General features: G+C 38.9%; 1 protein-coding gene across 1 annotated transcript; it reads left to right on the top strand.

Annotated features, from left to right (window-relative positions):
- The first annotated feature begins 985 nt into the window (after positions 1-985).
- LOC146486355 (cubilin-like) lies at positions 986-20,649 on the top strand. Its single transcript, XM_085100418.1, has 14 exons — positions 986-1,110; positions 1,757-1,777; positions 3,780-4,196; positions 5,081-5,548; positions 6,350-6,742; positions 8,337-8,744; positions 9,841-10,257; positions 13,387-13,712; positions 13,988-14,129; positions 15,863-16,215; positions 17,249-17,390; positions 18,138-18,518; positions 18,836-19,016; positions 19,352-20,649. Exons 1-14 carry the CDS (start codon positions 1,047-1,049, stop codon positions 19,926-19,928), a joined length of 4,290 nt encoding a protein of 1,429 aa, XP_084956544.1. The 5' UTR covers positions 986-1,046; the 3' UTR covers positions 19,929-20,649.
- Positions 20,650-20,685: the final 36 nt, after the last annotated feature.

Raw genomic sequence — 20,685 nt, 5'->3', positions numbered from 1 at the left:
CATTCGTCTTAATGCGAAGAAAGCTATTCGGCGATGTCGAAATCTGAACGAAACATTTAAACCTGTTTCAGTGCTGGGGATCACAAACTAGCAACATGTTTACTAATAATCATAAGCGCTCGAGGTTTTGTCGGGCTTGTTTTTGAATGTCCTAAAAGGTTGGAACGTTTTCAAACTTTATTCAACGGAAACTAATTTACTACCTGTCAATCAGGGAATGCTCATTCTTTGTCAACATTTTACCAAAGTTGCTGAAACTGTGGTTGCAAAAATGTTTACCTGTCCATGCTTTGAGGTTCTTCTTGCTCCTTGTTGACTAATGTTTACTTTTTCGTGTAGTGGCAGTAACTGTGGCCACGATAGAAAGGTAAATGTTGGCTACTGAACTTGTCACAAATCTCTTGTTATCTGGTGGTAAGCTTTGTTTTCGATCCCTTTGCAATGTGGCAGTCGTCGATGGTACTAAGCTTCAACCAGAGAGGAAAATAAGCACTTCCTGTCGCGCCTTACTTATTTTTTTCTAAATCTTGTGTGTTTAAAAAAATAGAAGTACTATTTTTCACCACAGAAAAAGCCCACAAATAGCAGTCACCTACATGTAAATTTATCCTGTAAAGTTTTACGCATGGTCTGTTACTTTTAATGTTAAACAACCGTTTCGGGTAACGAGTGGCATCCTTGTTGAGAGTATTATGAACGTAGAATAAAGATCCAAAGGCATAACTTTTCGACCATTGAAGAATATTCTCTCGAAAGTGCGCTTCCGCTCCGATGTGGACAGTGTTTTCTTATGTAAATTATATTGACTCCCACCCAAGTGTCTTTTATTTCAAAGAGAATCTCTTTTATGCTTCCGCTGCTGTGATTGGCTGCACGGCGCGTTCGTGTTAGAAGGTCAATGAAACTTTCCGCCTGATTAATATAAGTGAGAATACCAGAGGGACCTCAAGCTTCTTCTGCTTCAGTGAGCATCTGCATAAATACAGACGGGTTCACTCCTAGCATTCTTTCGTTGTCTCCTGAATTCCACTGGCATTTTTAAGAACATGCAGCGACAAGTCTGTATTCTATTTCTGCTTGTCAACTCTGGCTTAGTTGTTGACATGCCAGGTAAGCTATTCATTCTCTTAGAAATATTAATTTATCTAGACTCTATCATACAACTTCAAACTTTGGATTAAAATGTGCAGCAGCACGAGTCGCACGACCCATTTTATGAACAAATGAATCTGTCGTTTGTTCAACTTGTGTAGATTTAAAAGTCTCGGGTGTCGACATCCGAAAGTGTAAGAATGGCTCAGTTGACTTGCCCTGAGTTTATAACCAAAATAAAAAATACTCGCCTTTTTATCTCTGAACTAACCCAACAGTGCGTTTGCTGAGGTTTTAGAAACATAAATTTTCTACGTCACCGCGTACCCTCGGCTCATTTGAAGTACTAATGTATTAGGGGAGCTACTATCTCGATCTCCTGACTAAGTCCATCAATCTATTGCTCTCGAGGGCGTCATTCGTTGAGCAATCCACAAGAGAAATTTAATAGGCTTGCGTTCACGTGTATTGCTGTCTGTCTTCAGGCCATAAATGAAACGTCAATAACTTGACTTCCATTGCTAAGGAAATCAAAGTCATATTCACGATAACCCGTCACGACTAGACTATGCCAGACTGAAGTATTAAATCGCAGCGCATTTTAATTTCTGAACTCGCCATGAGATTGTCACTAACTTATCTTTATTTAATTATTCCCTTATAGGTGGCCAAGCACAGCTCGTTGGTAAGTACGTCGAGTAGTTAGTTTTTAGCACCTAATTAAGTAATCATGAGATGTATTTGTTCATGTTTTCGTGTTCACGGCGGCGAAGTTTTCCGTGAACGTAAATCACTAAAAGGTGTTGATACAATTTGTCGCCGTAAATAGAGTAGAATGTCAACAGCAGAGGCGTGATACAATAGCCTGATAATATTGACTGATTGACATGTTTAGTTGCAGTCGCATCCGTGATGCCGGGCGCTTTGTGGTCAAGCTATTGTTGCGAGATTCGGAACGAACTCCTTGTAGTCAGCCACTTGCTTGATAATTCCTGCAACTGGAAAACTTTGAATGTAAGAAAAACATGATAGTTCTCATGCCTTGAACAACACTTTCACTTCTCTGAGACTATTGTTCTTTTTGGGGTGCCGAGAACCCTAAAATCTGTAGAAAATTTAGATATTAATAAGGTTATCACCCCACAGACGAATTGTCGGAACCTTGATGTATTGAGGCTGGAATGCCAACTTAGAAAGCAGTTTTTTTTTTTGAAGTGAACTGCCTTAAATTCCTCCTGTGTGGTCAACTTTCCTTTCTAATTCCACACAGTGTTAGCATGCATGCATCATCAATATAGTTAATTACCGCTAAAATCTTGTTTATCTCAAAAGTTGTTTTAGTGTTTAAGCCCTTTAAATGGCTTGATAAAAGGCGGGCATAAACTCAATTAGCGTATTAGCTCACTTCTTTTATCTGGTGCATGGAAAAAGAAAAATTAGCACCAAGCCATGATTAAACAGAACGAGAAAGGCCTAGAAAACCTTGCACTCGTTGTAGTTATATCAGTATGTTGTATGTTGATCTCTGATCTCGGTTGGTGGTAACTAAAATATGTAAACAAATTTTGCAGACTATAGCGGTAGAGTTCACCAGGTTTTGTAAACGTAGCCGTAATTATGATTTTGTCAAGTTCGTTTATCATATTAGGCCAGGCTTGTCGCCTTGGTGTCCGTTTTCACAAACAATCCCCTATTACTGTTAATGGTTGAGCCGGTAAATGTTACTAATTATTTGAATCTCTATGAGGTTGTTTCAATTTACTTTACTTTGTTCTTCTTGCCCAACTGCCTTCCTGGCGTGTTATTGTTCCCTACTTATTACTCTTTGGCCGTCAAAAATGCATTGATTAATTTTTTAAGGCTCTTGTCTTTCTTTCTATATCTGTTTAAGATCAGTTTTGGACATAATTATTGCATTCTCAGCATACTGTGCTAAAAAGCGCAAAGAACACAGAAAACAACTTATCCTTGAAGAGCAAATAAACTTGAACGAGCCAACCACACGCGCTTTGTGTTTCTTGGTTCGCTCAATTCTTTATAGTTTGCTCTCTCGTCTATCAAACCAGGGACTGGTAGTAATCTAAAGCTGTACACAGTCTTACAATTAATACTGCTTGTAGTCTCATAGTTCCACTTCAAGACAACGACTATTTCTACCCCTGATGAAATACCCCAAAATGTTTGCCCCAAGAGAACTTGACCTAAATAAATCAGATTCTTGTGAAGGCTGAAATGAATCTGAAAGTAAATAAGAAAGTAACTGAGAAAGTCTGTGATCTCTCTCGACAATCGATCGTTAGTCGTTAACAGTTTTAAATTTGTCAGTCGAGTTATGTTGCTTCTGTCATCATACTTTTGACCTAAGACCTCTTTTCTGGAACACTGTGCCAGCAGAAGTTGTCCGAAACTAGCCAATACTCCTCAATCACTGAAATCTGCAAGGCCAATTAAATGCTACTGGTTCAGTTAAATTCCGAAAACGGGAAACCGGATTTCTAACGAAAAAGGAAACTTGTTTCCCTAGCTGATAAAACATATTGTTCGAAAACTTAGCTTGCGCTGCAGCCGTTCTTTTTTTTTTTTTTTTTTTTTTGGTGGAAGCGTTAAAATTCGTTCGGGCGCGCTTTTAGCCGCCTCTGCTGGCTATCGTTCACTATTGAGGATTCATCGCCTATTTTACATTTCAGATGACTGCGGCGGGCTTGAGAAGGGGGAAAGTGGGAGTATTCAGACACCAAACTTTCCTCTTGATTACCCTGTGGATAAAATGTGCGCATGGATAATAGAAGTCCAACCTGGAGATAAAGTAGTGCTTTCTTTTGAGTCGTTTGCACTCGAAGACAATGCAGTTTGCAAGTATGATTACGTCCAGATACGGGATGGTTTGTCGTCGAAGGACACGATGATTGGAAAGTTTTGTGGCACAAGTAGACCAGCCACCATTACATCCACTGAGAATTATCTTTGGATTGGTTTCCGCTCGGATTCTTCCGCTACAGCACAGGGCTTCAAGGCAGTCTGGACAACTGAAAAGTCTGCAACCCGTACAGCATCAGTGACGACAAAAGAGACTATACCTTCACCTACTCCAACTTCACTGAAAGGTTGGTCTTATTTTCAGTTCAACTACATTTGCTAGATTTGCAACAGAATGGTTTCTAAGACTAACTTCATTGTGCTGTACTTCTTGGGTCAGTAACGGGGAAGTCAAAATCATTGCCAATTACCTGCTGTCAGAACAAAAACTACTCTTTTTCAAATACTGTACTTTCTTGCTTACATTTACTATGGCATATTTTTGCTGTAGTTTTGTATATTTGTCTCATTTAAACCTGCAAATATGGACCAAATATTTGAAAGAAAAAAGAAAGAAAGTGAAGTCATTGTGGAAATCATAAAACGAATTCTTCTCAGAGCCAGTCCAGGACCTTTCTTGGTGAAAATTAATGTAACTAAAACAAGAATGTTTTCTTTTTTCCTTTCCTCTTTTTTTTCCCAATAGCTTATAGACTGTTAGTTTATTACCGTTACAAAACGGAAAGAAACCTCGGAAACGTGATTACCCAAGATGAGGTGTATGTGATATTGCAGGATAATTCGTATTCCGACTTTGGAACTACACTGGCCTTTCCCTGGGCTTTGACATAATTTAATTAAAAACCTCTCAGGTCAATACCTGAATGAGTTCGGGGGATAGTTTCAGCTGCTTTTGGCAAGCCAGATCTAATTGAGCTAAAGGACACGTGTGCATGCACTTACGAAGACGTGAAGAACTGGTTTAATTTGGGACAATCTTGAAATGTCGCCCACGGTGTTTCTGAAACTATCCTATGACGTTCACAAAAATCACTAGAACGCACTGCGTACGTGTTATAAACGGCACGATGAACTGACTGGGATTTGAATATCTGGACAAATTCAAATTCTTCCAATTGATTCTATCAGCACTATCTGGTGACCGTACTGAGGTGCAGGTGATTTATTTCAGGGTGTGGTGGTCAGATGAATGGTGAAGACGGAGTCTTTACATCACCGAATTATCCCAAATCGTACCCTATCAACGTCCAGTGTGTGTGGACCATAGTCACAGTCCCTGGAGACACTATTGAGCTAAAGTTCAACGATTTTCATTTGGAAAATTCTGGTACAGCTTGTGGGTATGACTTCGTAGACATTAGAGACGGCAGCAGCCTTGATTCGCCACTGATTGGGAAGTTTTGTTCAAGCAAGATTATCGGACCGATAAGCTCAACTGGTAACTCGCTGTTGATAAGACTTAAGTCTGACGGCACAGTTAGTGAAAAGGGGTTTAGGGCTTCATGGAGAAGAGTATCACACAGCACCTCCTCTTCGCGTGCATCCACTCCTAGCACGCAACCTCCCACTACCACTACCACTACCATTACCACTATCCCAGTATCTACTACCCTGGCTTCCACCACATCGTCACCAAATGGTTAGTATTAATCTCATTTTTCGATATCAGAATCTCTAATGAACCCTCTGCTTTATTTTCGAGATTTGTGTCTCGCAAGAATCAGTTGTACTCAAGGTGTTAGGTTGATGCTTTCCTTTTTTGTGAATGGAAAGACATAACTGGTATAATACTACTTTCTCATAGATCGATAAATAGACAGACAGACGGAAACACACACACAGATTGATGCCGGATGGATAGATCGTTTACTGAAATAACCTTGAGAAAATGAATTACAGAGGTTTACAAGACAAGGACTACTTAGTGTTACTAACTTTGCAAAATAGGAACAAGGGATCCATTAGTTAAGTAACGCTTACGTTTAATAACAATTCACACTAACCTTAACAATTTGAAACATAAAAGTTCCTTTTTCTCACGTGAAAAACTATGTAACCCTATGTTGCTGATGATAATTCTTATTAATTCTAGGTAAAGTTTAGAATTCCTAAGTAAGTAAAGTAAAACCTTTATTAAAAGTGTCGATGTATTTAGCCTAGGTAGACTAATTGGGGACACTAATAAAATATCGTACTAGTAAAAGTTAGATATTTACAAGAAAGTGATTAAAATTAACGAATATGGGAGATCCTGTTTAGCTTATGTACAAGATAAAATTAAAATTTAAAAACTAAAATGATTCTATTGACTACAAAGATTACAACAATTGCTGTTATTAATTTAACGTTTAATCACATTTAGTGGTAATTTATAGTGTGCCGTTACTGTCACTTTTGTGATTGATCCTAACACAGGATTGTCGTCTCATTTACTTTTTAGAGTGTGGAGGTGTCCTTACTGGAGAAAATGGAGAAGTTATGAGCCCAGGTTTCCCAAATCAGTATCCGCTAAACAAGGAGTGCACATGGATCATTTTCGTACCAAATGGCAAAAACGTTAGATTACAGTTCAGAGAATTTGAACTCGAGAAACACTCTAACTGCCGTTATGACTATCTGGAAGTAAGAGACGGTGATGGACCACAGAAATCTTTACTTGGCAAGTTCTGTGGGGATAAGGTTCCTTCTCCTGTCAAATCGTCTGAAAACTCCATCTACATAAAGTTTTACTCAGATGGCCTAATTCCCAAACGGGGGTTTGTTCTTAGGTGGCATTCAATTAAAAGACCGTCACCTCCTCCCGGACCAGTAGGACCAGATGGAAACAACATAGGTACAGTAAGAGCTAGTAAACTTTACAAATACAAGTTGCACAATCTTATTTTGATATATCTATTTAAAGCGGTTTTCATTTGTCTTCCAAAAGTTATTATCTTATTGCTTTAGATTTGCAACTGCTGAGTTCTATTTGTTATTATTTCATGAATCACACATTTTCTTTTGTTATTCAACATCCTTTATTTAACTTACATACTTCATGAATATTAAACTAACTGAAACGAGGGATTTATACAGATAAATCCCTCATTTACATTAGCAGTACTGCGAGAAACGCACACATCAGGTTGCTTCTATTGTTCTCCGTTTCTCACCTAAGTGTGACGGTACTAATTAGCCGCCGTTTGTCCCCTTGAACAAAGGATCGCCTTCATGAATAATTTCATGAAATAAGTCAGATAAATACCTCGAACGTCGGTATTAATCCATATACATCCCTCGGGCCTACGGCCCTCGGGATGTATATGAATTAATACTTCCGTTCTCGGTATTTATCTCTTACATACAATACAATACAATACCTTTATTTACGTGGTAAATGTTCTTAGCTAATCAGCTACTTTACAGACATACCACGAAAAAATAAATAAATACATAAATTAACTAAAAATGATAATAAATAGAGAGAATGGCTTAAAATTGTATGTAGAGTTAAAAAATTATTAAAACTAAGAGCGGATCGCAAGATCATTACATAGTGATATTACAACTGAGCAATATGTATTTACATGTATTTGCGCAATTAGAATATAAGGTTTAATAAATCCATCTTGGACATTAAGTTTTTAAATGATCCAATACTGTTAGCGGCACGGAACTGATCCGGAAGAGCGTTCCAAATCTTAGCTGCGGTGTATCTCCAGGATTTAAGTCCAGAGGTGGTTGTATTCACTTTGAGTAGCTCGAGGATGTGTTTTCCTCTCAGATTATAATTAGTTGATCGTTCATGCAATAGCTCACCTATTCCTCTAGGGACTTTATACCCATGGATGGCTTTGTAGACACCAGTGGCCATTTTAACAATTCAGCAGTTTTAGTTGTTAAAAAATTGCAAAAAAGAAAAAAAAAACTACGCTTGACACCAGTTGTATACGTGCCTTTGCTTGAGTTCTGATTGGATCGCTGTGTTTTGTTACTTGGCTAGTTGCGATTACGTTTTGTTGTTGTTGCTGCCGCTGCTGCTGTCGTTATGCATGCAGTGGCATGCGCGCGAACTGCGAACGATTGCCTGTGAACATGGTCTTTATTAGAGAATAGGGTGCTGGAAAAACGCCGATTTTCATTCGTCTCATTCCCCGGCAGGAAGCCTGTTCATAGCATTAGGATAGCCAAGGAAAGGATTTTATTTAACGTGTATCTTTTTAATACTTGTAAGATAGAAACAACGTCCAAACAGTCCATAATGACAGGCATTAGTACACAGCCAACAACATTCAAATTATGTGCGGGTCAGGATTATTCCTACTTTCTAATTATTTGGTGTTATCATTAAGCGTGAAAGCGCTACATTTTTTATACATCTCTAATGGTAGTTTTTAAAGATCAATGACAGAGGAGCAAATTAATCCTTTTTTGCCCTTCTTTTGTAGTTTGTGGAGGTACCTTCACCAAGATGTCTGGTGTAATGCAGAGCCCGCAATACCCCGGGAACTATCCTGAAAATGTAATGTGTCAGTGGGTTATCGAACTACCACCGCAATATAAAATAACCTTGGAGTTTACTGATTTCCAACTGGAGAAGAGCACGAGCTGCCAGTATGATTTCGTTCTTGTGATGGGTGGACCCCCCTCCTCTCCAATTGCCCTTGGAAAATTCTGTGGTAACGAAAGCGATAGTCTAGTAGAGTCAAACTCCAATGTGATGACAGTTTTGTTTAAGTCAGATACTACCAAGACAAAGAAGGGATTTGAAGCTTACTGGTATGCTCAGCCCGGACTTATTGATAACACTCCATCTCCCACAACGTCGAAAAAATTTCCATCGGGCGAAATTAGAAGTGAGTTTATTTTCAATTTATTTCATTTATTCAAGCCCCTTTTTTCATGGAATGGAAATTCACTCCGTTTACGTTTATGTCACTTTCAATTTACCACATATATTCAGTGGGAACTAGAAAGTGTGAGCACACTTTGTCATGAATAGTTAGGAACGCCATTGTTCGATACATTCGATCACAGAAGACGTTAAAATGTGATAAGAATGTCAGTGGCACTCTTGCTTTACGGCTCGTGTGCCACTTTTTTGTTACCACATTTGACGACATCTGTCAGTGATCTGTAACTGAACAGACGCATGGCAAAATGGAATCTATTTGTTAAATGGAAATTCTAAACAAATGTTTGAACTGGGCTGGATAAATCATATACTAGAAAAATGGATTTTGATGACGATGGTGATTTACACGGCTGGGTAACAATGACGACAAATCCACTTAATAGGTGCTTCGGAGCCCAGGCATCTGGAATAGAAATATGTATTCTAGCCGGCAATAGTTATCAGAAGTGAAAAAGTGGCATCTCAAGACAATAATCTTTATTTTGGAATGCGGCAAAGAAGAAGAAATCCGCATAAAGAAGCACAATTTCCCAATACCACGTTCCTTTTAGAATGAAACAGTTCCCTGGAAGCAGAGCAAGACTGGTTCCTGTCATAATGTATATACTCTTTTTTTTTATAAGAACCTTTTTATAAGAACGTTGAGGCTAAGATTTAGCTAAAATTTAAGAACATTCTAAGAACATTACCCAGGCTGAGAGTCAGTTAAGAAAATTTTTATTCCAACCAAATATTTTGAAAATGAGCAGTATAAACACAGATGAAATAATACATGAAAAAATCAAGTCTATATTGTCCAATTAACCCAAATAATAGGTGTCTTGATCACGTCCGCATAGATTTATTGAAATACTATAAAAGATAACTTAAGAACATCTTAAGAACTTTTCAGTCTCAAATTGCCAACAATAATAAGAACGTTCAGCCTCAGCCTCAAAATTAGACGTTCTTATAAAAAAATAATAATAAAAAAAAGAGTGTAATGTCATGTATCATGCGGTTCTTCTTACCGGCGAATTTTTGTTTTGTGTTCGTAGAGTGTGGAGGAAACTACACGAAACCAAGCAGTGATCTTTTCTCACCATATTACCCCAACCCTTCGTCCGAACCTGTTGATTGTGAATGGATTTTGTCAGTGTACGACGGGAACAAAATTGCGATTGGTTTCAACGAATTTGACCTGGTCGATGATGAAAACTGTGCCTCTGAGTACGTGGAGTTGAGGGACGGCGGATCGGAGTCCTCCACACTGCTGGGACGTTATTGTGAATCTGCACCAATGGTTGTAATTGGCTCCAAGAACAAAATGTGGATGCGGTATCACTCAGATGGAACAGGAAGTAGGGGCTTTGAGGCCACGTGGACTACAATGGCACAAGCGATGAAACCGATGGAACCTAAAGGTGGTGATGTAGGAGATGCGAACGTCATAGAACCTCTTCCTCACCCCCCAAGTAAGTTACAGCCGTAATGGTGTTCGTTTAGTCTCGTATGGAGCGGTTTTCTTTTAAGATTCGTAAAATCAAAACTATTACTGTGGCCAATCAGAACAGATGTAAATAGCGTAAAGAACAATCCGAATTCGAAGGAAATACGTGTACATGTAACCTACGTCAAAAACGGAAAAACGCGTGCGAGCAACTCACGGTTGGTTTTGGTTTTGCATCTGATTGGTTGAGAAATTCGCGCGAGTTTTTGCGAATTAATCACAGAGCGCGGTAAAGCCACACCAAAGCAAATACGAATTACTTTCGACACTCAGTTGAAAATCGTTCTAATAATCGAAATCAGTTTACTTTAGATGTCAAAAAAGGGTTAAAGTGCACCTAACCCCTACACGTTTTTTCTCTTAAATAAATCTTTGCACCTGTTCGAAACATATTGTGCTATTTGGCGCCTTTTTCAACCAAATCTTGACTTTTTAAAGGCTGTAAAAGTTACGAAATCTAGCCATCATCTGCCCCATGAACGAGCTAGTAAGGGGCATGGGTCTATTCCTCATACTTGACGTCACAAACTGATTTGCATTGTATTGAGTCTTTGTGAAAATGCATGCAAAGCAGTTTGTGACGTCATGTAAGGAATAAACCCATGCCCCTTACTAGCTCGGTCATGGGACAGATGATAGCTAGATTTCGTAACTTTTACAGCCTATAAAAATTCAAGATTTGGTTCAAAAAAGGCGCAAAAAGGCCCATTGCGTTTCGAACAGGTGCAAAGATTAATTTAAGCGAAAAAAATTTGGGGGTTAGGCGCACTTTAAGCAGAAAGGTCACGAGATTATTGATACCAAAAACAACTAAGTTCTAGGTCCGTACTGTAAGCTGCGGGCTGAGTTTTTCCCCTCGATCCGTATTTTACAGCAGGGTTGGGAATACAGCTCAAATTTCAGTTATTGGGTTCAGTTTTCAACATTCACGCATACATTTCTTTAATGAGATTAATACTATTATAGATTTTCAACCTTGGAAATAATTGCTGATTAATAGCAAAAACGACTCTAAAGACGTGGGTAGCTAATACTATTTATTTAATGTGAAATTTGGGACATTTTGATTCTAGTGGGTCGAATTAAAGGTGTTATCAAGAGATCTACCTTTTTACTCTAAAAACGGGTCGATTTCTTTTTACGTGGGATGCCCTAAGGGGCATACCGTGTCTAAAAACGGGTCGATTTCTTTTTTCGCGGGATGCCTTAAGGGGCATACCGTGTCTAAAAACGGGTCGATTTCTTTTTTTTCGTCGTAGCCACAAAATCTGTACATTAATATATTCATTTAACTCTCCCCTCTCCTACTCGGGATGTATTGTTCTGATTGTCTTCAAGCAGGCCAATCAAACTCCATTCTTGTCGCGTATATCGCGAGGGAGGGGACCCACTCATTCCTACTTGTGTGACGTCAAAGCATCATTTGATTTATTCATTGATCTCGTATTAGATTTCTGTCGCCATATTGTTAACATGTTGTGGACTCAAGTGTGCCGTTTTAATAACAATTTTGAAGCGGTAAATCGAAAGAATAACTTCTGAGAAGCATTCGACCTTTAAAACTTGGAAATTGGAGAGTTCCTGGCTTAGGAATCGTGCTTTGTTTGACAATTCTAGAACACGATGGGACTTGAGAAGAGGTCATTGATACGCTTACGTTATCGTAACGGAATTTCCGATATTTCCGATAGAACCTTAGGTAGCGCAACACATGGGAAACAACGTAACGCGATCTTCGTGACTCAAACTATTCCATTAGCAAGGATAGTTTTATAAATCTGCGAAGCATACAGTTGGAATAAATGAATCAGCCACAGCATCACGCGTATATGCCAGTATAGCAGGCATCTTGTTTTTTTTTTTCTTCGTAGTAGCTACAAATCTGCACATTAATTTATTCATTAAACTCACCCCTCTCCTAGTCGGGATGTATTGTTCTGATTGTCTTCAACAAAAGCAGGCCAGTCAAAATCCATTCTTGTCGCGTATATCGCGAGGGAGGGGACCCACTCACCCCCTACCTGTGTGACGTCAAAGCATCATTTGATTCATTCATTAAAACCGGATTAAATTTGTACGCCATATTGTTAAACATGCTGTGGACTCAAGTGTGCCATTCTCAAACGGAAATTTCACCATTTTGAAACGGTAAATCGAAAGAATAACCTCTAAGAAGCACTCGACATTTAAAACGGTGGAAATTGGAGAGTTCCTGGCTAAGGAATCGTGCTTTGTTTGACAGTCTTAGACCACGATGGCAGACTGAAAAGAGGTCATTGAGAAGCTTACGTTATCGTAATGGAATTTCTGAAATATTCGGTGAAGCCCTGAGTGGCGTAACACAAGAGAAACAACGTAACACGATCTTCGTGACTCAAACTATTCCATTAGCAAGGATAGTTTTATAAATCTGCGAAGCATACATTTGGTGCCATATTGTTAACATGTTGTGGACTCAAGTGTGCCGTTTTAAAACGGGAGATAAACAATTTTGAAGCGGTAAATAGAAAGAATAACTTCTAAGAAGCACTTGACCTTTAAAACGGTGGAAATTGCAGAGTTCCTGGCGAAGGAATCGTACTTTGTTTGAGAGTTCTAGAACACAACGGGACTTGAGAAGAGGTCATTGATACGTTGACATCTCCGGTAGAACCTTAGAAGCGTAACTCAAGGGAACAACATAACGCGATCATCGTGACTCAAACCATTCCATCAGCAAGGATAGTTTTATCAATCTTTGAAGCATACAATTGGAATAAATGAATCAGCCACAGCATCTCGCGTAAATGCCAGTATAGGCATCTTGTTTAACTTTTGAACGATGCTTCATAATTATTACTGGTTTCATTTGAAGTCGTTTTTGACCCCCTGTCTATAAATTGTTGACTGAACAGTGGCAAAAAAGTTGACAACTGAAAATGGCCGCTCGAAACCTTCTGCGCGGCAGTTGTTGTAAAGTTGTTAGCTTTGTGACTAAACGGATCAAGAGCGAAAAGAGACGCTGCGTTGCTTATGATAAAAAAACAACATCCAAGTAAAAATCAAATAATTTCTTGTTTATACCATGTCCTCATTTTATATTTTATTTTTCTAGAAAAATGTGGTGGAGCTCTTGGAATTGAGAGTGGCGAAATTAAAGATGGCCAACTCTCGGCTTCTTCGGTTTGGATGGGTGTAAACACTTTTGGTCGGCAACATGCAAGACTTAACAACCAAAAGTGGCCGCAAGGATGGAGTGCCGACCTTCGCGATGAAAACCCATGGCTCAAGGTCTCTTTAGATGCAGATTATGTGATTACTGGGATTGCAACACAAGGATATGGTAATCCAGTTTTCAATGAGTGGGTAGAAAGCTACTTCGTTGTGTGGCTTGACATTAGGGCTAGTGAAGTCTACTACCGCGAGGAGGGCAAAGTGAAGGTATTCATCAAGCCTTTTTTGTTTTTACTTCATTGTGGTAATTTACAGAGCATTCTTTAGGTATTATCAGCAAGGATCTTAACAGCAAACGATATTGAGAGAAAATAATAATTGGTAATACCATGGTTACCAGAACTGCATGGGATTTCCCAGATGTAGTGGATTTTCCATTTGCAATGTGCAATAACCTTGTAAATAATCAGTACTTTTCTGTGTCTGTCAGCCCGTCTATTTTTTTCTGTCAAAAGTTTTCTTATTTTGTTATTATTTATCAGGTATTTGGTGGTAACAGTGATCATAATACTGTGGCACGTCACGTTCTGAAGGAGCCCTTTATAACTAAACAACTGTCTATCCGACCAATAAAGTGGAAAGGGGCCGTAGGCCTTCGAATGGAGATATATGGATGTAAACTCGGTAAGTTATAATATAGCGTTAGTAGTGACGTTAAAATGTGTATGAGAATACTACTAACACAGTTTACTGAGTAAATCGTGTTGCATACCTTCTTACTATTAGTATGGAACGCGCGCGTGCCGTTTTTCTTTACGGTGATGTTCACTTACGCGTGTAAATAAAGACACAATTATATTATCTGGAAAAGCCTGCAAATTTGCTATAGAAATTTAGCGTCACCTTATTTTTAAATCACCATACATGTTAGCACTAGTGATTTAAAACTGCCATTGAAACAGTGTCCATTCTACGCTAAATTTGTGCTAGGATTTGCTGTGTTTTTCGAAAAATTGTGAACATGACCATAACTACTACTGTCAGTGTTTTAGATTTGACATCAAGAGTGGTCTTGATGTGTTACTTTTGGCACTCATTTGGCGGCTTGTTTCAGAAGATGTTGCCACACTCAAGTCCTGGGTCAAATTTGATCGTCTCGAGAAACGTAATTTTTCACGAGTACCGTAAAACCAAAACCAAACAAAAACAAATCAGAGATAAACACATGTATTCAAAACTGGTGTCAGGTGCCGCTGCGAAAACGCGTGCGAGGATGTGACGATTGGTTTTGTATTCACCTGTAAATGTTTGAGAAAGTCGCGTGAATTTACTGTTAGCACTCGATTCAAAACTGCTATTTTCTACATCCTAGGGTATCCCACTACTTTAACCTCGATTTATAATAGTAATAATGGAATAATTTTGATATAAGCTTTCTGATATAGGTGGTTTGCATTGCCGCCATGTTGGTGTACAAAACAAAAGAAAATTTGTTCACATAGTTTGCATAAAACTGGAAGTTAACTCCCAGAGGAGAAAAATCTTATTGTTCCTGTCCACCAACATGGCCGCCGTGACGTCACATGTAAACAATCAATACTGAGGGGTATTATAAGAAGGTAGTGACTTTTTTTTAATCTCCACATAATGCATTAGAACAGTAATAGTTATTGGCAAAAAGAGAAAAAATAAGGAAACATGGCGATCATTTTTTTCCAAAATATGTGTTGTCCAAGTGGTTGCAATAAGATGGACACTCCTTACAACTAAATTGAAGCCCTAACCACTGGCAACAATAGATTTTCTTAGGAATGGCCAGGAACTTGAAAACTTGCTTATGTAATTTTTCTCGAAATAGGAAGAAACGGCCACCAATGGTGGTGAAAGCAACCAAATAACCGTTAAAAGCTCAAAGTTCCATGACTTCCATCAGAATAGCAAGTTTGATTTCTGAACAGCCTGTTCCGAGCTCAAATTTGAAATCCACTCCTGTTCTGTTTTGCTCGGTTTAGTATTTTTCTCTTACTTGATACACTGGCCGGTGTTGTAAAAATTAATGTTATTTTGAGATATCAACTTTTTATAAGCTGCTCCAAAAGCATCTTGAATTTACAGTGTAACTTTTTCGGGTTTATCGTAAAACAACGGCAAAACGATATCAAGTATGATCTCTTTCGAAAAAGCTATTCTTAGTTGTAGCACCACGATTGACGGGCTGGTGCAAATTTTATACGCTGATATAATTTTATTTGCTGTAATGCCACAGCTCTCAACTAAATAGTGGGATAATGGAATTAACAGAGTGTACCTAAAACCCTTTAAAACTAAGTGAACCCTTAGACGTTGTTAGCTTCGCATTTCACGAAGTATTACTTACTCGACAATAAACTGATGTTTTCAACCCTATTTTTTGTCAGATAATTGTCAGGAACCACTTGGACTAGAAGACCGAAACATAAAAGACAGACAATTCACAGCATCGTCTGTTTGGAGTGACGATAAAGAAAAGTTCGGTGCACACAGAGCAAGACTCAATTTGGCTCGCTGGCCTCAGGGTTGGACTGCTAGTGTCGAGGACAGGGCCCCGTGGCTTCAAGTCAACCTGATTGATCCTTTTATCGTAACAGGCATAGCAACGCAAGGGTATGGAGGGACGATTGATCAGTGGGTAAAGAAGTATCGAATGTCTTGGAAAAGTGAAGATGGAATTTGGCAGAATTATTCTATTCCTCACCGTGTAAGCAGCTCAACTGTTCATTGGAAAACCAAGGTGATCGCTTTTTACATTTTCAGGCAATATATTTTCCTCTTTCAAAGACGGATATTTTAGGCAGCTCCCGACTGTTTTGTATTAGCTATCAAAAATGACGGGGAAATCGTCACCGATTCGACAGTTACGTCTGAGCCTAGAATGTTCAAACACAATTACCGCATATTATTTGCATAAGCTATTTAGCTTTGACTTTGATCCACATACACGAGTAAATGAATAAAATTTGACAGCTGCTTTTCGTTAAACGAAACCAGTCAGTCAGTGTAACCAGTCAGTAAATGCATCTTTATCATTCAAATATAACATTGCCCAAATACCTTATTACAGGAAATTGACGTTTCTTGAAATTAATCCAAGTTTTTAAAAGACATTCATTTTTTGGTTGTTAAAGTGATAACCTGCATGGGATGGTTAGTTTCTGACTCCCATCCTGTTTACTCAGTTTTCCGTTTACAGCGCTGAAATTCCGATCTTCAATGCATCTTTGAAATACTTTTAATTTTTGCCCTATCTTTATGACCCTCAGTTTTGAGATCCTTAGCAGATCTTGGAGAGCTGCTAGTTTCTTTTGCTCCGAGTATAGCAGCTGCTATTGTTTTTAATAGGACTAGGGAAATTGTTTTTGTTGTTTGTTGGATTGTTCTATCAAGAGGTATCGAGCCAATAGTGCGGTTGCTAGAACCGCTACACCAGTTTTTGTACATCTGTCAATATACCCTTATTTATTCATTATTCATACTTCATATCTTTTTACAATAATCATCAACGAAATCAGTCCATCGATCAAATTCGATACCCCCACCGCCGCATTAATGTATCCTTCCAAGCAATATTACCTCTTCCTCGCCGCGTTAACTTCCATCACATTTCTGGACTGTTTTCCACTTCAATTAACGTACAATTTAAGTCTCATCTTTTCAAATACCTTAAACACAAGTGTCAATTACCTATGATCATGTATTTCAATGAAATTCTGGGAGCGGATAAAATCGTCAAATTTAGTCACACTGAGTATTACTTGGTTTTGCAGATATTCCATGGCAATAAAGACAGGATGTCAGTAGTGTCACACATTTTGGGCAACACCATTAAGTCGAGCGCTGTCCGATTTTGGCCCCTTATCAAACACAACTTTGTTTCTATGCGAGCAGAATTGTATGGTTGTCTGGCAGGTAATGGGTGCCATATTTCCCTACGTTTCTTTCCTTTTGTTTGTGTTGTTGTGCGAGCCTCAGTTATGTTCTCCTTGTTTCTCACCAGTGGGCTTCTTTTATATAATGGTTTAAAATGTAGCCTACTTTGAAGGCCTACAGGATGGAACTGAAAAGAGACATTGAGCACTGCGACGAGTGCTAACTTGTTTAAGGCGAACATAGTTTGAATGCAAAAGAATTCATCACTCCCTTCTCTATATTAAGATAATGTATTGAACGTGATATTGCAATAAATGCACTGACCATGATACTATTTTTGTCCATTAACGCCAATGCCTAAAATGTTCCTATAAAAACTGTAAAAATTTGCTTACTGAGGTTTAATGACTTGGAGTTCCGTAATAATACAACCAACCGTGATAGTTTAGATAAGATAAGATAACTTTATTATATCACATTCAGGATATCTCTAATAAAAAAAACTATTTACAAAATTATTACAATCACGTGATAAGAAATAAAAATATATCAGTGTAAGCTTAAAAGATCTAGTAGGCTATAAGAAAAAAAAAAAAACGGGAAAGCGATAGAATTAAAACAAGATATTTTGCCGCATGGCAACATCGCGATTAGCCAATAGGCAATTTACATGTTCACTTTATCGCTTATTCTATTAAAAACTATTTTAATATAGTTTATTTTTACCCTGCATACAATTAAGCAAATTAACTTTTCACTACTTGTTTGCTGTTACTCTGCCTACAGAACCATCACAAGCTTTAACAAAATGCATAACAAGTGACCATCGGATGAGCGGTGAATCAAATCCGCCAAACAAAAAGGATTGCCAGTGGTACGTCAACTCATCCAAGGATAAGGGAACGGTGACTCTTAAATTCACAGATTTCGAATTCTCAAGAAGCGACCCTTCCTGTACCAAAGACTATGTGGAAGTCAGGAACGGCCTGACTGAACATGCTCCTCTGATAGGGAAATACTGCGGAGGCAAGCTGCCCTCCCCGATACAGTCCTCTGGAAGTGGTCTGTGGGTGCGTTATGTGGTATCTGGCGAGATAAAGACCAAGGTTGCCATGACGTACCACGATGGTCCTGGCAAGACTCATCAGGGCGATGAAGGAGAGAAACGTATGTCTGTTGTATACCTCATTATTCGTTAACCGACATACACTGTATTAATTGCAATGTGCTTCTTACCTAGGAAACTACAGAAAAACATGACTGAATCCATAAACGGATAAAATTGTTGCTATTTGAAACTCAGTAATGTTTGGCTTTTCACGAGGAAACGATACAATATTTTGGTTCTATATCAGTGGCGTAACAATATGTGACAGCATCATGTTTGTATTTGTGATGAATTGCTCCGTAGGGACTGCTAATTTCGTTGTCACTTGAAGTAAGTTAGTCAAGAAAGTATCTTTTTGTTGTTGTTATTTTCTAAGGATGTGGGACTCGAAAGCACGCCGCTCCTCCCAGTCAACTTGATGGAAGTGTGTCCAGGCAGTGGCCCGGACAGTGGCCCTGGCAGGTGGCTCTCTTGCTAATGGGGCAATCTGTCCAGCAGTGTGCTGGGGTTCTCATCGCTCCTCGTTGGGTCCTCACAGCAGCTCACTGCTTCAAAAGGTATACATAAAAGCGAAGTGGTTGTCACTTGTTAGTTAATGAGGATGCAGGGAAACGTCTACGAGCCCTTTCGTTCAGGGGGTTTTATAAAGAGGGGATTCTTATTAAAAAATCTTACTTCCAAATGGGAGACTGATTAGACACGAACGTTCTGCTTTTATTTATTATTGTAAGTAACCTGTCTGTAATCAGAAATGATATGCTAGTCGAACCAGTTAATTGAAAGGTTGAACAGTCACCCCCAGTACTAGATTTTTTGCCGGGCGGACCGTTCCTTCAGTAGTCGACAGTACTATTTCGAATAATACTCCTGAATCTTGGGTTTTGCTTTGTAGGTTCAAGCAGCCTTCCCAATGGGTTGCACGTGCTGGAGAGTTTGATCTCACGCGAAACGAGAATTACGAGCAAAACAGACGAGCTGAAGCACTGTATATTCATTCCTCGTATAAACCTAACACAAACGAGAATGATATCGCTTTGGTGTACCTCGAAAGGCCAGTGGAGATTAATGACAAAGTGGATGTGATATGCCTTCCTCGTCAGGATGATGTGCAGCCTGGTAGCTCCTGCGCGATAGCAGGTTGGGGATTCATATCCAGTTTCCATCACAGCTCTGCTCCACTAAGGTCACAGACAGTGCCCGTAGTATCCCGTCAACACTGTAACAGAGCCAGTTCTTACGCCGGTCTTGTGAAAGAAGGTATGGTTTGTGCAGGGTTCGATGAAGGTGGTGAAGACAGATGCTATGGAGATGGCGGAGGTCCCCTTATGTGTCAGAATTCCCAAGGAATGTGGTTCGTTGGTGGAATAAATAGCTGGGGTCAAGGATGCGGACTTCCTGGCAAGTATGGAGTGTACACTCTAACTGAGAAGTATCGAGACTGGATTAACCGACATATGCAAGAAAACTGATTTACCCAGCTCGGAAAATTTAAATGAATGAAAATGACGTTTTGCGTGAGCTCTGTGGCTGTCCAAATTTTCAAAACGTTTTCGTCGAATGGTCTATACAGGCTGCTTGACTTCGTAGTACGCAGCTAATGGACGCCTCGATGAGGAAATCTCGACGTGGCATAAGCGATTTTTGATGAGACACTGTTAACTGACAGAAAAAGGTTGAAGTAGAAAAGGCTGTAGAGGGGATTAACGTTTTGTGGTTCCACTGTTTGTTATTTCCAAATAGTGAAGAGACTGGAAGAAACTTCAACCGTTGTCGTGAACTTTCTACTAGTTTACCTTATCGCAAATAGATCTCCTCGAGGATAAAAATTACTACTCGTTATCCAATCATGAATAATCGGATGTAAAGAGGGTTTTGTGTAGCGCAGGACCACTATACCATTATTGCCAGAATAGCTTCTACAAGTTTGCGTTGTCGTAAATCAATCTGCTCAAAGGTAAAGAAGACCCACCATTATCCTAATCATACATAATGTGTAAAAAGGGGTTTTGTATTGCCAAAATAGTGAATAGACTGTGGGAATCTTCAATCGTTATGTTATCAATCTGATCAAAGGCAAAAAAGACCACCTGTTGTAGTTGTCACAAAAAATCTTTAAAGAGAAAAGAAAAATCTTCAAAGAGGATTTTGTGTAGCTTAAGACCTTTCTAATAAATGCTAATTCACTTTAAATTTGACCTGTCCTTTTGAATGGACCTTGTACGTTTT

This window comes from Pavona decussata, unplaced genomic scaffold (genome assembly GCF_977016875.1).
Source record: "Pavona decussata unplaced genomic scaffold, jaPavDecu1.1 SCAFFOLD_21, whole genome shotgun sequence".
NCBI lineage: Eukaryota > Metazoa > Cnidaria > Anthozoa > Scleractinia > Agariciidae > Pavona > Pavona decussata.
Note: the sequence above shows the minus strand (reverse complement) of the source record. Positions and strands in the feature narration are given on the sequence as shown.

Bases quoted from the DNA above. Each gene is read 5' to 3' on its own strand.
- LOC146486355 (XM_085100418.1), top strand. From the start codon at position 1,047: ATGCAGCGACAAGTCTGTATTCTATTTCTGCTTGTCAACTCTGGCTTA. The intron at 1,778-3,779 runs GTAAGTACGTCG...TTTACATTTCAG, and splicing joins TGGCCAAGCACAGCTCGTTG to ATGACTGCGGCGGGCTTGAG. The intron at 5,549-6,349 runs GTTAGTATTAAT...TTTACTTTTTAG, and splicing joins CACCACATCGTCACCAAATG to AGTGTGGAGGTGTCCTTACT.